Source organism: Polyergus mexicanus, unplaced genomic scaffold, assembly GCF_030449975.1.
Source record: "Polyergus mexicanus isolate NDT 795.1 unplaced genomic scaffold, iyPolMexi1.0 SCAF_16, whole genome shotgun sequence".
In the NCBI taxonomy this organism is placed as follows: domain Eukaryota; kingdom Metazoa; phylum Arthropoda; class Insecta; order Hymenoptera; family Formicidae; genus Polyergus; species Polyergus mexicanus.
Genome location: NW_027223336.1, coordinates 6,459,002 through 6,474,629, shown reverse-complemented (window position 1 = coordinate 6,474,629; position 15,628 = coordinate 6,459,002). Strand labels below are relative to the sequence as shown.

At 34.3% G+C, this 15,628-nt stretch overlaps 2 protein-coding genes across 2 annotated transcripts; both read left to right on the top strand.

Moving 5' to 3' along the window:
- Positions 1-421: 421 nt before the first annotated feature.
- Positions 422-3,252, top strand: LOC138940066 (von Willebrand factor D and EGF domain-containing protein-like). The gene is made up of 4 exons (XM_070308586.1): positions 422-634; positions 772-847; positions 1,052-1,488; positions 1,988-3,252. Exons 1-4 carry the CDS (start codon positions 471-473, stop codon positions 2,967-2,969), a joined length of 1,659 nt encoding a protein of 552 aa, XP_070164687.1. The 5' UTR covers positions 422-470; the 3' UTR covers positions 2,970-3,252.
- Positions 3,253-3,455: 203 nt separating this feature from the next.
- Positions 3,456-15,567, top strand: LOC138940365 (fibrillin-2). The gene is made up of 16 exons (XM_070309203.1): positions 3,456-4,126; positions 5,316-5,479; positions 5,604-5,703; positions 6,240-6,659; positions 6,912-7,448; positions 7,577-8,658; positions 8,877-9,040; positions 9,232-9,393; positions 9,810-9,880; positions 10,987-11,162; positions 11,330-11,432; positions 12,011-12,961; positions 13,376-14,037; positions 14,137-14,303; positions 14,942-15,097; positions 15,411-15,567. The coding sequence occupies exons 1-16, from the start codon at positions 3,863-3,865 to the stop codon at positions 15,485-15,487; spliced, it is 5,256 nt and encodes a 1,751-aa protein (XP_070165304.1). The 5' UTR covers positions 3,456-3,862; the 3' UTR covers positions 15,488-15,567.
- The last annotated feature ends 61 nt before the right edge of the window (positions 15,568-15,628 follow it).

The window sequence follows — 15,628 nt, the reverse complement described above, 5'->3', positions numbered from 1 at the left end:
CTATTTTTCACAAGTTTTACTTAAAATTCAGATGTAAAAACTTGCAAAAACGAAATTTTTATGATTTACGTCCAAAATATCTGGTAATATTATTAAACTATAATTTAATTGAGATATATTATTTTCTTCTTTCAATTTGTATACAAAGTTACAAGTTGCAATGAATAATTTATTCACGCGATTAAAATCGCATTGAATGAGTCAATCATGTCCCAGTTAGTAATGACCTAATCAATTAGATAAAAGAAAAAAATATGAAGAAACGGACACACAAACGCTTTATTGGCCCCATTAAGGCTCTTTGACATATCGATATGCATAACTGATAACCGTTTCCTCGAACGAGTGTGCTGCGTAGTTTAATCGAAAAGATGAAAAATGCTGGCCTCTGCGACACTCTTATCGCGATGATGCCCGCTCTCTAACCGAAAATAAGCATCCAGTAGTAAATTTGCGATCGTTCATGCAACATGCAAAGATTGTTGATCTGCTTGGTCGCTTTTACGTGCCTGTGTGTCAGCACTAGGGCAACGAATGGTGTAAAGGGTGGACATCGACCACGTTATCCGTCAAGCGGAAACTATCACGGTAGCACCAATTCCTCGCAAAATAGTCTTTGTTATAAAACGGTACCGTGAGTAATCAATTTTTTTATTTGATACAGGTGCAATTCTGATAATATCACAATTCAATATTTTTTTGCTTTCATATTTTTTGTATTTAATATACGCTCACACTAAACATAATATAAAATATATCTGTTTATTGTAGATATAGTCATGTCTTGACTTTAAACTTTAGTGGATCGCCTTATAATACCATCCCTCAACCACCAGAAGGCCAATCTGTAAGTAACTCTCTCTCTCTCTCTTTTGATTGAAAATTTTCTCGCGTACGTGATAATTTTTGATAAATATAATAAACTAAATTTTATAAAAAATAGATTTTAGAATGCAACATTTGTATATTTATTACGAAATTCAATAAAAATTATTCAAACAGCTCTTTTAAAACGGCAATTATAAAAATAGATAAATGTTCTGTTGACCAGCACAATGGTGGTTGGATTACTATATTGGACTGTTGCGAAGGCTACGAGCGCAATGTGACAAGCGGCTTGTGCGAACCGCATTGCGATCGCGGCTGTTTCGGTGGTCGCTGCACAGGACCGAATATCTGCAGCTGTCAATCGGGATGGCGTCCCGAAGATGGTGTCTGCATGCCTGTCTGTACGTATCAGTGCCAGGAGAATGCATATTGCTTCTCTCCGGAAGTGTGCGTTTGTAAATTGGGCTACGACGAGGTAAATGGTCAGTGTAAGCCAATCTGTCCTGACGGATGCAAAAACGGCGAATGTGTGGCGCCGCGAGTTTGCCGATGCAGATCAGGATATGTTCTGAATGAGCGCAAAGAATGCATAGCCGCTTGCGAGGGAGGCTGCGTGCACGGCATGTGCAGCGCGCCAGGTGTATGCACCTGTCACGAGGGGTAATTATCTTATCCTTTCAAATATCCTACGATCTCCCCGGTGACTACGCAATCTCTAGCATGATTAAATTTTGCCTCATAATTATGGAGCTGTATATATTTGTAATCTGTTTTTAACAGGAGCGAAGAGATATCTATGTGTGTATAATCGATATATCAATATTAAATTCATCGAACACGATATTACGCTGCAAATAGTTGTAGTATTCAATTTTATGCAATCATATAAATAATTTATCTTTTAATTTTTATACATCTACACTGATACTTGGGTAAATAATATTATTTGTATTAGAGAGACAGATGCTAGAAAATTTGAGATATAAATAGTTATGTTCGGCATGACATATGTAATACATTTGCAAAGTATTACGAATTTTATCAAATGGATTAGATTTTTAGATAATACATTTTGGATTGTTATACTGAACGCAGAACATCTCGCACTGATTACGATATTTTCAACACGTTCTTTGCTGAAACATAAATTATTTTACAGATACACTAATCCTCATGGCGATCGCGAGTCCTGCATCCCTCACTGCCCAGACAATTGCGACGGCACTAGTGGCGAATGTATCACGCCCAACATTTGTAGATGCAAACCCGGTTTCACGCACGATCGTACCGGCGGTTGCGTGCCGGACTGTCCGAATGGCTGCGACGGAGGCGAATGCATCGCGCCGAATGTTTGCAGATGCAGATCCGGATACACGCGGGACCGTTACAGCGGCCGATGCGTCCCGACTAGCCCTGGTTCATCGCAATGCGGATACGGATATATCGTCGATCTCGATACCGGTAGATGCGTCTCCGCATCGACAACCGTCACCCCATCACATTCCGACGATTGTAGATACGATTGCGGTCCGCACGGCACCTGCGTTGGACATAATCGATGCGCCTGTCAACCGGGATTCGCGAGCGATCCCGATACCGGTAGATGCGTCCCCGCATCGACATCCGCTACCCCGTCACATTCCGGCGACTGTAGATACGACTGCGGTCCGCACGGCACCTGTATTGGGTATAACCGATGCGCTTGCCAACCGGGATTCGCCAGCGATCCCGATACCGGTAGATGCATTCCCTTGGCATCCTCCAATGCGACCAGTTCGCAATGCAGATACGGTTGCGGTCAGAACGCACGGTGCGTCGCATCAAATGTGTGCGTCTGCGATCCGGGATTCCGCATCAATCCTGATACAGGTAGATGCATCCAATATGAGGGGGTTGGTACGGAAGCGAACGTGTGCCATCATTCGTGCTTGAATAGCCAATGCACGGGGCCGGATCAGTGCACCTGCAATCAGGGATACACATACGACACTCGTGATGTCACGCGCTCAAGATGCGTGCCGGTATGCGTTGGCGGATGCCCGAACGGTGTATGCACTTTGCCGAATTTTTGCATTTGCAATCCCGGCTATCGGAAAGAAAGCGGTGTTAAAGGTCGGCAGAGATGTGTCCCGCAAGAATAAACGTTTCCGAGATGTACCGAAAAACTGATGAAAGCGTCTTCATACATAGATTAGTTTGATGAAGCGAGCATATATTCATTCTCGGATGATATCAAATGGATTATATAACATACAGATTCAGAAAACATATTTTACATGATAGTTTAATGTTTATTTTTTAAAACCATAATTTAATTAATCTTTTGAAAAAGAAATTATTTGCTCTCAAGACATTATATGCATATAAATGTTAAATTCGGCATAATCATCCCTTCGGATAATTTAATTCAGGTAAAGTAAGTAACTAAATGTTTTTTAATTATAATAATTTTCATACATATTTTTTTGTTATTGATTTGTCTCATTATTCTGTATATAAAATATTACGTATTACGGTAAGATTATCGAAAACTAAATATTTTACAAAATATTTTATTTTTTATATCAAAATATGTCAGATTATGATATAAAATAACTCGAAAAATACTTTATGAAAGAATACTTTATTATAGTGTTTTGAAAAGATCTCGACAAAGATTATAAAAATATATAATAAAAAATAAACGTTTTAATTTAAAAAATTCAATGTGACTTTAACAACGCCGCCCAAGGTCTAACTAATATTCCTATCTTCTTTCCTCTTCAGAACCAAACGACTTTTATTTAAAAAAATTTCCCTTTGTCTAAAAAATATGTTTTGCGAAACGTTAAACATAAAAAAATTTAACATTAAATAAACTATTTTACAGATATCCCAACACTTACAATAACCGCGAGACCTGCATCCCTCATTACCTAGCTGCCTGCACTAGCGAATGCCCCGCGTTCAACATTTGTAAATGCAAATCCGGTTTTACGCGCGATATTATCGGTAAATGCGTTTCCCTAGCAGATCCTCCGTAATGTGAATACGGATGCGATCCGAAGGGACGGTGCTCGAATTATGTGCGATTCGGGATTCCGCAACATTTCCTTTGACTGATAAGTGCGTCCGAAACGATAGGAATAGTACGGCTACGAGCGTGTGCCAGCAACCGTGCTTAAACGGTTATTGCACTGGACCGGAGCAGTGCACCTGCAATCAAGGATACATTCACGATACTGATGACCTCAGAAAATGCATGCCGGTATGCGAAGGCGGATATGTGCCCCGCAAGAATAAACGATATTTTCAAAATGTAAAGAACTAATGACACGAAACGTATTGATATTTATATTAGAATAGTGATTGAACTTTCACGCATTATGACTAATTAAAAAATCTTATTCATCAATTTATAATAATAAATTGTAAAACAACATTCGTATGTACGTTTTTTGCTGTACAATATATTATATTTGTAACGATATATGACATTTGAAAAATGTATCAAACAATACTATACAGATAGAATATTATCGTACATTTATATACATATAATTAAAGTTTCTGTATAATAATTATTCTGATTACTGACTGATATCTCATATACAAATTCTTGAATATCATTGTATGAAATAATCTGCGGATATAATTTTTTTTGAACAAATAAAATGTCAGATGAAAAAAAACTCTAGCGACCAATAAATATATTAATTAATAAAAACACGTAAAAATATTTTTAAACTAAATATAAACGCAATCGTTTATTGTGCAACCGTTTATTTTGCATACAATCAATGTTGTTGCATCGTAAATGGATCACTGCGGATTGCATCCTTGACCCAGTATGTCAACTCAACTAAGTTTTCTCGAGAAAATGTAGATTCCGTTTATGCACTGTTGAACATGCGAAATCAATTCGTTTACATCATAAAATAATTATATAGTTTTTATAGCTTGATGCAATATACATTTAAAAAGAGTGCACTAGATATTCAACAAGTGTCGCATAATGAGTATGTGCTGTATGTTATAATATATTTAAGTAATTTAACAAATTTTAAAAATTTCCATATTAGGAATATTCTGCATAATTTGCAGTTTAAATAGGCAAGCGAAATACGTGCTTTTTATACAATGGAGAATTTTTGTAATACAATCTAGATATTTTTTCGAACATTTTACTAATATGCTCAAAATAAATTAACAATTCAACCTACAACACATAATGCATATACATAAAAAGAATTTTTAGTAATAATTTATATGAAATAAAGATTATACTTGAAGAGAGAAATTTATCATATATAAGTTGAGGATTTATATGAATTTAATTGTTGCTTCCTGACAACAGCTAACATCCTGTCGAATCCTGATAACGCGCTACATCATAACAGGGAGGAAGAGCAGCCTCTAGTCTAGTTCGCGACGTGATATATAACTGACCATGCGTTAATCGCTTTTTCTCGCTAGTTGTCTCCTCTCGAAGATAAATTTTTCTATATTTAGCAATTATGAAATTTTTGTATGTCATATTTATTCTTACTATTCTACAAAACAGATTGATTATTGAAGTTCTATCATTATTGAAATCTTATGAAGGATATCTTTCTGATTATCCTGATATAGAAATCATTGAAGGAGAAGGAAAATGTAGTAAAACAGTTAGGTAAGATATAGTCATATATATTTTTCTCTCTTTTTATAAAAATCAAGATAGTACTTATCAGATATATTCAATGTGATTGGTACACAAACAAGCTAACGTTGTTAAAATATCACCCTGTTTACAGTGTTCGAATATCCCAAGAAGTTCCATACTTAGAAACATATAAAGAGAAGACGTGGGGTATCTTTTATAAGACTCGGACTCGATGGAATTATAAACTCGAGGTAAGATTTGAGCGTATAAAATGTTATTAATGTACAGAAAATTATAATATAAATACATTTGTAGCGCATTAATATTTTCTTGATGAAAAATAATTTTTTCGTATCAAAATATGAATTTTTAATGTATAAAGGTTTAAAAGGGATAGAATTTTAGCAATTAAAATTTTTAAAATGTAAAAAATATAACAGTCTTATTTTGTGGCTGATTTCAAGTAATATCTGCTTTAATAAAAACTTTATTTGAGTTATATATATATATATATATATATATATATATATATATATATATGTGTGTGTGTAGTTTATCATTTAATATATGACATTTAATATATAAATATTTAAAAAATATATATTCGAATAATAAGTTTTATAGTGTATAGAAAAAAAATTTTATTTTTTCAAAAGATTTTATTATTTTCTGTTAGTCAACTCAGTTATATTAATTAAATAATTCTATATTTATATTCTTTAAAATGCTTCTGTTCACAAATATTACAATGTTAGTAACGAGCTTGAAACTCCGTTTTTATTTTTAGTATTACACATCATGGCGCAAAAGATACACGTGCTGCGACGGATATGAGCTTAAGATAAATATGACAGATTTGATGGATATAAAATATTATTGTGAACCAATTTGTCAGCCTAGATGTGGAAACGGTAGCTGTATCAAACCAAATATATGCAAATGCTCTTATGGATACGAAGAGAAGCATATATTTCTCAATCCTGTCTGTGTCCCTATATGCAATCACAATTGTGTGCATGGCAAGTGCACCGCGCCTGACGTTTGCACATGCGATGATGGATACTCACTAAGCATAGACGGTTACACTTGTAAACCTGTTTGCACTTTATCATGTCTCACAGGATCATATTGCTCCGAACCCAATCACTGTGCTTGTCTAAATGGATATACCAATATAATTTATAACGTCGATCTCAGAGTACTTAACGTAGGTAAACAATACAATTCATTTGATTTTGTTAAATTCGAATTCTTTTTTTTTTTTTTTTTTTCTTAACACGGTGGTCACGGCCAATGTAAACGTGAAATCGAAATTGTGTGAAAGATTATATCCAATGTTATGCGGCGTGAAAATAATTATTGTCTCTCAATTAAAAAGATATTAATATTAGAAGAAAACAAATACACAGAAAAGAAGAAAATAGCACATGTTGATAAATTCGTATCTCTCTGTTCCCAGAAATGCAAACCTGTTTGCGAAAATCCATGCGTTCATGGTGAATGCACCGCACCTGATACCTGTACTTGCGATAATGGTTATGAGCTTGATCCAGACAATATATTTGTCTGTAAACCCAAGTGCAAGCATGATTGTCTTTATGGCACGTGTACGGCACCCAACGTATGCACTTGCGACAAAGATTATTCCTTAAAAACTCCGAGTACGTGTGAACCAATTTGTAGCGAAGCCTGTATCATGGGTACCTGCGTAGCTCCTGAAAGCTGTAGCTGTTTCGAAGGCTATGGGTTACTTGAGAATTCGAAGCGCATTTGCGAGCCGGTCTGTGAAAAAGCTTGCCTCAATGGGAGATGCACTGCACCTAGCGTATGCACATGCAACAAGGGATTTCAACTGAGTGGCGATGAATCAACGAAACACGTTTGTGAGCCTTACTGCGAAGTTTCTTGCGAACCGTTTGGCGTTTGTACCGCACCGAATGTTTGCACTTGTTTTGAAGGATATCGCCTAGTTGACAAGACCCAAATTAAGAAAATCGTTAGTATCGGAAGAAAAAGAGAAATTCGTTGCAAGATAACTTTTTATAATATTGTTTTAAGAAGCGTCGTATACATACTTTACGTAGAATAATTTTTTATACCCATATAGAAAATATTGATTTTCAGAGTATATCATATTTTGCCGATAACTCAGTGTGCGAACCGATCTGCGATACAGAATGCATCAATGGATTCTGCAGCTCTCCTGATACATGTAATTGTAATACCGGTTATCAACTGTCAGGCGGCAATTTTACCAATATCTGTGAACCCATCTGTAGCAGAAATTGCGTAAACAGCATTTGTAGTGCACCCGAAACTTGTACATGCAACAAAGGCTATCGTCCTTCCAAGAACAATTCTTCGAACATATGCGACCCTTTCTGCGAAGCTGATTGCATTAATGGATATTGCAGCGCGCCAAACAAATGCACTTGTAACTTCGGCTACCAACCTACCGAGAACAATCGTACAAGTCTCTGCGAACCGATTTGCAATCCGAGCTGCAAGAATGGTATTTGCGTTCAACCCAACGTATGCAATTGCAAACCAGGCTATCGTCAATCAACGCATTCTATGAACGTATGCGATCCTATCTGTCACCCAGTCTGCGAAATAAACGGAATCTGCGAGGCGCCCGACTTGTGCATTTGCGAGGATAATTATCGCATGGTTTATTATGACGAAAGAGATGTTCCGTTTAGATGCGAACCGATCTGCACCGTCGATTGCGGAAACGGCACGTGCACGGCGCCAGATCTTTGCATGTGCTTCGATGGTTATCGAAATACGGAAACGGGTAGGTGCGAGCCATTTTGCTCAACGTGCAACAATGGCACGTGCATCGCACCTGAAGTCTGCGAATGCGACGACGGATTTGTCTTAAAAAATTCGAGCATCGGATCCGAAATCTGGGAATCTCGTTTTATCTCTGAGGATGGATTGGAAAACGCAAGTAGATGCATGCCGCATTGCGAGAGTTGCGATAACGGCGACTGCGTGGCACCGGACGAGTGTCAATGCCATGTCGGTTTCGTGAAAATCAAAGATATCTGCGTGCGCGCGTGCCAGGGTGGCTGCGGCGCTCACGGCGAGTGCATCGATGAACGCAGAATTTGCGAATGCAACTACGGATGGAACGGCCCGCACTGCGATCAACCAACCTTGTGTATCTCGATCTTAAACGATGAAGATAATCGTACCGAATCGTAAGTATCTAATATACAGCATATTACAAATTTATGCTTTTTTATTAAATATATATAATAATAATTAATATAACAGCAATGAATATATATATTTAATCATTTCTCTTTCTATAAACAGGATGCTTTGATATTATTATCAGAAAAACTTTGATGTTGTATTATAACGATCTGAAATGAATTGTCTATAAATCATCTGTGACTCGTTTATTTTCTTACAGATTAAATGTTATAGAAGAACAAAATAATACTATTGAGCATGTACTTATAAATAACCCAATATGCCCTCAATGCATTAATAAAATAAGCAACGAGACTTTGTGCTTTAAGATGCACATTAATGATACACAAAAGAAAACACAAATTGGTTGTTTAATAAATAAAGGTTTGTTATAAATATAAATTTATTTAACATGCATTTTTTATCTCTGATAATGAGAAAAAAACAGAAAGACAAAATTTTCAAAAATTTGTTTCTGGATATATACAAAAAGAATTATATATATATCTTTCTTTCATGTCAAATTTTCAATTGTCTTCGCAATATTAGGCGACAGACTAATAAAAATTTATCAGTTTTTGCAATAGAATGCCTTGAACTAAGCAGACAGTATAGAAATAATAAGGAAATTATCAAACTAAGTGGAATCGCATGTGGTTTCGGAATATTACTTCTGACAGGAGCAGTAACAACTTATATAGTGCTACGAAAACGTCGAAATAGAGAAATTCGTCTAGGTATTATTATCAAATTTCATTACATATTATCTAATAATGACCACAGAAATGATTTCTCAATTATATATGCTTATGTAGAAAATGCTAGAAAAAAATAGAGTATATGTTATAAATATCAATTTTAAAAAGGAATCGAGTATATAAGTTTCGAGTATATGAGTTTCGAATATATAACTTTCGCAAATAAAAAATAAAATGAGATTCCCATAAATCTGCATGTTTAAATAAAAAAATGACACAACCATAGAAAAAAAATTTGCCATGTTAATAAATTAGTAAGTTTATAACTTATATTCTTTTTTCAAATAATCAGAATATTCTTGAAAAAAATATGGTTTTTTAATTCAAGACATACAAATAACAAACTAAATATGATTAATATATTAATATTCTCATCCAATTATTTTTTTTAATAGGTGATGAACAGGTAATTTGCAGACACAATACATTGACGCAAGGATTACTTGAACAAAGTAATATTAATTCTTAATATGAAAAATGCTACGAAAAGCTCTATACAAAATTTTGGAAATTTCTATAATAATAACGATGATAAATGCAAAAAAAAAAACAATTGTTTATCATTAACTTAATTAATTAATTGTTAACTGAAGTTGAAAATGTATATATTCATTAATATAAGATATTTTCAATAAAGTATAATCAAGAATTAAAATTGTGTATGTACCATATGGCATGTTTCGAATTCCTAACTGTTATGTGATGTTTAATTTCGTTGTACGCTGAGTTTTCGTCTCATAAAACTAAAATTTGGCGAAAACTAGAAAAACTCGGCCTGCGGAAAATCTCTCCTTTTCTTCACTGTTAAAGTTTTTATATATTAATTAGTTTTATTTCTCTTTTACACAAATTGTGTAATTGACATGACATTAAACGACCAGCTTTGTGGAATACATTATTGTTGTCATATTTTATCATTGTCACAGGTTTATGTATTGAGTGATAATTTAGCAGAAATTCGGATGCTTCCATTCAGAATTTTGACTACTAAAATACTCTTCTATAGCTGATAAAAAATGGTTGCTAGATTATTGACTATTATTTGCTAATCGAGCTAATCGTGTTCATCATGGAAAATGCAAAATTGTTGTTTGCGTTTCGCAATTTTAAACTTTCTTTTGACGATTTGGAATTGATGCTGCACGCGCCTACCATACAAAATTCACGCATATTATCTACGCGCTGTAGAATTTCACGAAATATTTTTTTTCTTACTTTTTCTCGGTGTCTTCTTTCGTTGAGAGAAAGGAAATGAAGGATATATACATCTTTATGTATAAAAAAACATCGTACAAAAAATTTATTTCTGGCTCATTTAGAATGCCTTTTAAAACGCACGCGAACGATCTTATCCTATATTGTCTCAACATAAATGTCATCAATATTTAAATGAACTTTATGCTACAAATACACATGCATTTCAGTAAACTCTCTGATAGCACAGCACATCCTGTCTCATTAAAACAACCCATATATGCATGAAAAGCAAAAGATAAAGCAGATAATACATGGAAGGAAAGCGCTACGATAGTCAGTTCAAGTTTCACGGAGCAAGTGTCAACTTTATAATAGAAACAACGTGCTATGGGGTTGTTTAAGAGTTTGATCACTATATTGATCGCCAGGATACTATTTCTACAAATAGACAAATTATATACAAATGGTGAAATTTCCGTACTTGTAATGGAGCATGATCAGCCTTCTGTGCATATACCAAGTAATAATTCAATGTGTACTAGAGTGGTCAGGTATCTTTATATTTGTTATACAATCTTTCTTTCTGTATATCAAAATTATATTCTTTATATTATAATTTAATTTGTTTTTCAATATCTATTTTTGAATTTGAGATATATTCTAAGTTTTTTAAAAATAATATTTTCAAAATACATTAATTTTATTAATTTTATTGCAGCCGTAAATTGTCACAATACATTCCTTATATGGAAACATATAAAATGCGAGATCATTCACTACATTCATTTTATCATAAGTTTCGCTTGAATTACAGGAAAGAGGTAATCAAATCTATTAAATCACACACGTAATAAGAAATAAGAAATAAGATAGAAATGAGAAATAAAAAAATCTTACAAAAAAAATTTAACAAAAAACAGTAAAAAAAAGATAATTTTTATATACATGTCAAATATATTCTTCTCGCTGTTACTTTGACGTACAATCGTAAATTTTTGTTTTGAAATTCACATTAATTAAAAAAATATTTCATAGATGAGATATTGATTAACGAAAAAAATTTCAGAAAAATTAAATATATTGAATTGTTGGTACGCTATATTCAAATTTATGCGTTGATCAAATATTTATATATTCATCAAATGTCAAATCTAATAAAAAATTTAATAAAAATGCATCAGTAAATAATAATATCTAAACGATGCAAAAATTAGTATTACATCACAAACAAATAATATATAAAATTTTATTTTATTTTTTTATCTTCTTGTTTATTTTATAAACATTTTTATAATTGCTTTTTTACCTTTCTCTCTCTCTCTCTCTCTCTTTCTTGCTTTGTTTCTTATCTACTTATACTTTTTCCTATGATTCTCTAATTCGTTAATTACATTTACAGTATCACACCGTAAGGATCGTAGAACACGAATGCTGCAAAGGCTATGTACAAATTGGTACAGAATGCGTACCACATTGTCCGCAATCTTGCAAGAAGGGATACTGCTTGGAACCGAATGTTTGCACATGTCACACAGGATATCGCGCTTTGAATGACACGAATGACAAAGAAACGTGCGTACCGGTGTGCACGAATGGTTGCGTCAACGGCACGTGCGTCGAACCTGACATATGTAGCTGCAACGAGGATTACTGGATGGATTCGGACGGATTCACTTGTCGTCCCGTCTGCGACGAGGAATGCGAACGTAATTACGGATATTGCTACAAACCGCATGTCTGCTCGTGCCGTTCCGGTTACAAGAAAATCGGAAACGACTCCACCACGTCTACGTGCGAGCCTGTTTGTGATCGCGCGTGCACAAACGGTTATTGTGCGGCGCCTAACGTTTGTAAATGCCTGGATGGTTACGAGGTGGGCCAGTTTGATCGCTTCACTTGCGTGCCTAAATGCGACGAGGTATGTGTTTTCGGTGCGTGCATAGCACCACAGATATGTTTTTGCAATGACGGTTACACAGCAGTGAATGCGAGCGTTTGCGAGCCGATTTGTAGCGAACCATGTAAAATGGGTACTTGCATCGCACCAGAGGCTTGCAGTTGTAACGACGGTTACGGATACCGTAATGAAAGTTCGAAATACATATGCGAACCGATCTGCGAGATGGATTGTAGCAACGGCACGTGCGTCGCGCCCGGAGTATGTATCTGCGACGAGGGCTTTATTTATGACAATAAGACGAATCCAATTTGCAAGCCGCACTGCGCGATACCTTGTGAACTGAATGAAAGATGTACATCGCCCAACACATGCACTTGCTCCGAGGGGTATCGCTTAACCCAACGCTTCAATACAAAACTAGCATGGGAGTCATTCTTTGTGGCATTTAATGTAAGTATACGACATATATATATATATAGTTATACATGATATAATATAAAAGTTAATATCTATTTTATTATCAGAATTCGATATAAAAAAAATCGAAAAGAAGAGAGAGATTTTTCTCCTCAAAAAAATATATATGTATATATTTCTTCTCACTGGAAAAAAATTACGATCTTTTATAAATCTGATTTTTTATAATAACATTTCATTTAATACCAATAAAAAGATGTTTTAATTAATTGGCAGCTATTCGCGATGAACGTACGTACGTACGTACGTCCTTGTTGAGTCATAATTATTGTCTAACAATAAATAATCTGTAAAAAAACAATACTATTACGATATTCCTAAGAGTATACTCGAATCACAGTTTCTTTAAAAAAAATTATGTTTGTCATTCCTTTGATAAAAATCCAGAAATATATATGGAATGAGGCACGTCAACGCTCATGCGAACCAGTTTGCGATTTTGAATGCATCAAAGGTACATGCACCGCGCCAAACATATGTACCTGTGACGAAGATTATGAACCATCATGGATCAAATTGCATCAATTGTCTTTGCCATTAGACAATAGCATGAAGCGTATTTGTGTGCCACGCGGTGAACCTACTTGCAACCCTTCGTGCGGGAATAATGAGATATGCACTGCATCCCTTACTTGCGTTTGTTACGACGGTTACGTAAGACATTCTGACGATTCATCCTGCGTACCCCTCTGCACCCAAGGATGTTCTAAGGGCACGTGCACAGCGCCAGATAGCTGCACGTGTAAAGCGGGCTTTGCCCTGAGAAACGAAAGCTTCTGCGAGCCGATTTGCGAAAGAGGCTGTCAGAATGGCGATTGTGTCGCCCCGGATTATTGCGTTTGTCGTGACAATTTTGTGCCGAATACTGGGTCTAGCTTTGAGATGGAATGCATTCCCGTGTGTTCCCGCAATTGTAGCGGTCACGGCACGTGTATCGTTGAAGACAACGAGTACAGATGCAAATGTTACTACGGTTGGACGGGGCGGGATTGCGATCTACCAACTATATGCATCGTAACAATGGATTTCAATAGCAGCGATATCAGTAGGTAAATATTACTCACCTACCGATTTCTCGTGTTTGATACGCGCGTGGAAAAAGCATTAAATAATTAATAAATTGTTTAATAAACAACATAATGTTGCAGAATCACGATCCGTAACGATACAAATAATAGCATAATTATGCAAGCCTACGAGAACGCACCATATTGTAATCAATGCAACAATTATCTGAACAAAAAATCATTCTGCTACACGGTGCACTCTGATAAAAGCAATACGACTCCTATTATCAGCTGCTTATTCAGTACAGGTATTTGCGTTTCGCTTTGAGAAAGCAAAAGCATTACTTACTTTTTTTATTCACAAAAGTTTTAATGTGTTTAATTATTTATACCTTAAAAACATATTAATTATTTATATCAAAAACTATAGGAAAGTTTATATCTTCCATTCTCTTTTAAATTCTTCTGTTCTGAGTGATTATCTACAGTATAAAAAATTTAATTTCTTATTCAATATAAAAAAATATAGTTTTTATTTTCTTCTTTATATAAAGCAAAAATGACTTTTGCTTTATATAATAAAAAATATTTCTATATTATAACAAAAAAAAAAGAGAGAAATAGAGATGGAGATAGAATCGAGAAAAAATATTTACTTTGTGAGCTTTTCTAAAAATAATTATTAAAGTTTTGTAAATATTATTTTCTCACAAAAAATATCGGGGTTTTACTTTTTATATAAACCGATTAAAAACTGGGTAACGCTTTTAATTAGTTTATAAAAATAAGAATCTATAGAAAAATTATAAAATTAGCGTAAAAAATTGGCTACCAAATATTATTTACAAATTGATCGAAATAATACAAAATTAATGTTTAAAAAAAAACGAATTTGTATACTATTTATCAAAATAGTACTTGAATTTGTATATATTTTATTTTTCAGATTTGCCTTGTTACCTGGCACCTCGTTACAACGCCTCTATTAACGTTGCCAAAATAATTTGGCCTCTCATAACTATTGCCATATTAATTGCAACAATTCTAATAGCGCTAATATATTCAACGTATCACAGACGCAAAAAGAGGAACTTGATTGCAGGTATATATTTCAAGATATATAGATAAAATTGCAACAAGTTCTTCACAGTTTTATGTTTCAACATATAATGTAACTATTAAAAGATAATTGTCACGTCCTACTTCCGTTAGCACGTACGAGATAAATCATATGGGATGTGGGTCGCTTTACGTGAATGATAAGAGAAACACTAACAGTTTCCCCAACATCAAATCACTTAATATGCTTCATTTTATCGTTATAATAAATGCTAAAGTAGGAAGCTTATTCATAATTAGATTTATATTTTGCTTGACAATGTGGTGATTATTATGAGAGATTTGTTTCACAACAGGTATGCCGACGAATCTTTTCATGCGAGAATCTTTCATCACCGAATCTTTGTTACCTGAAAACGTGATCGATCTTTAAAATTGAAAGAAACAACATGAAAATCATCGTGAAGAATTGTAATTGTCATGATAAAATAGTGATATAGTAATATAGTTGTAATAATAGTGATAAATATTTTAAAAAAAATAAGAGATTATATTTTATTATTAATAATTATTT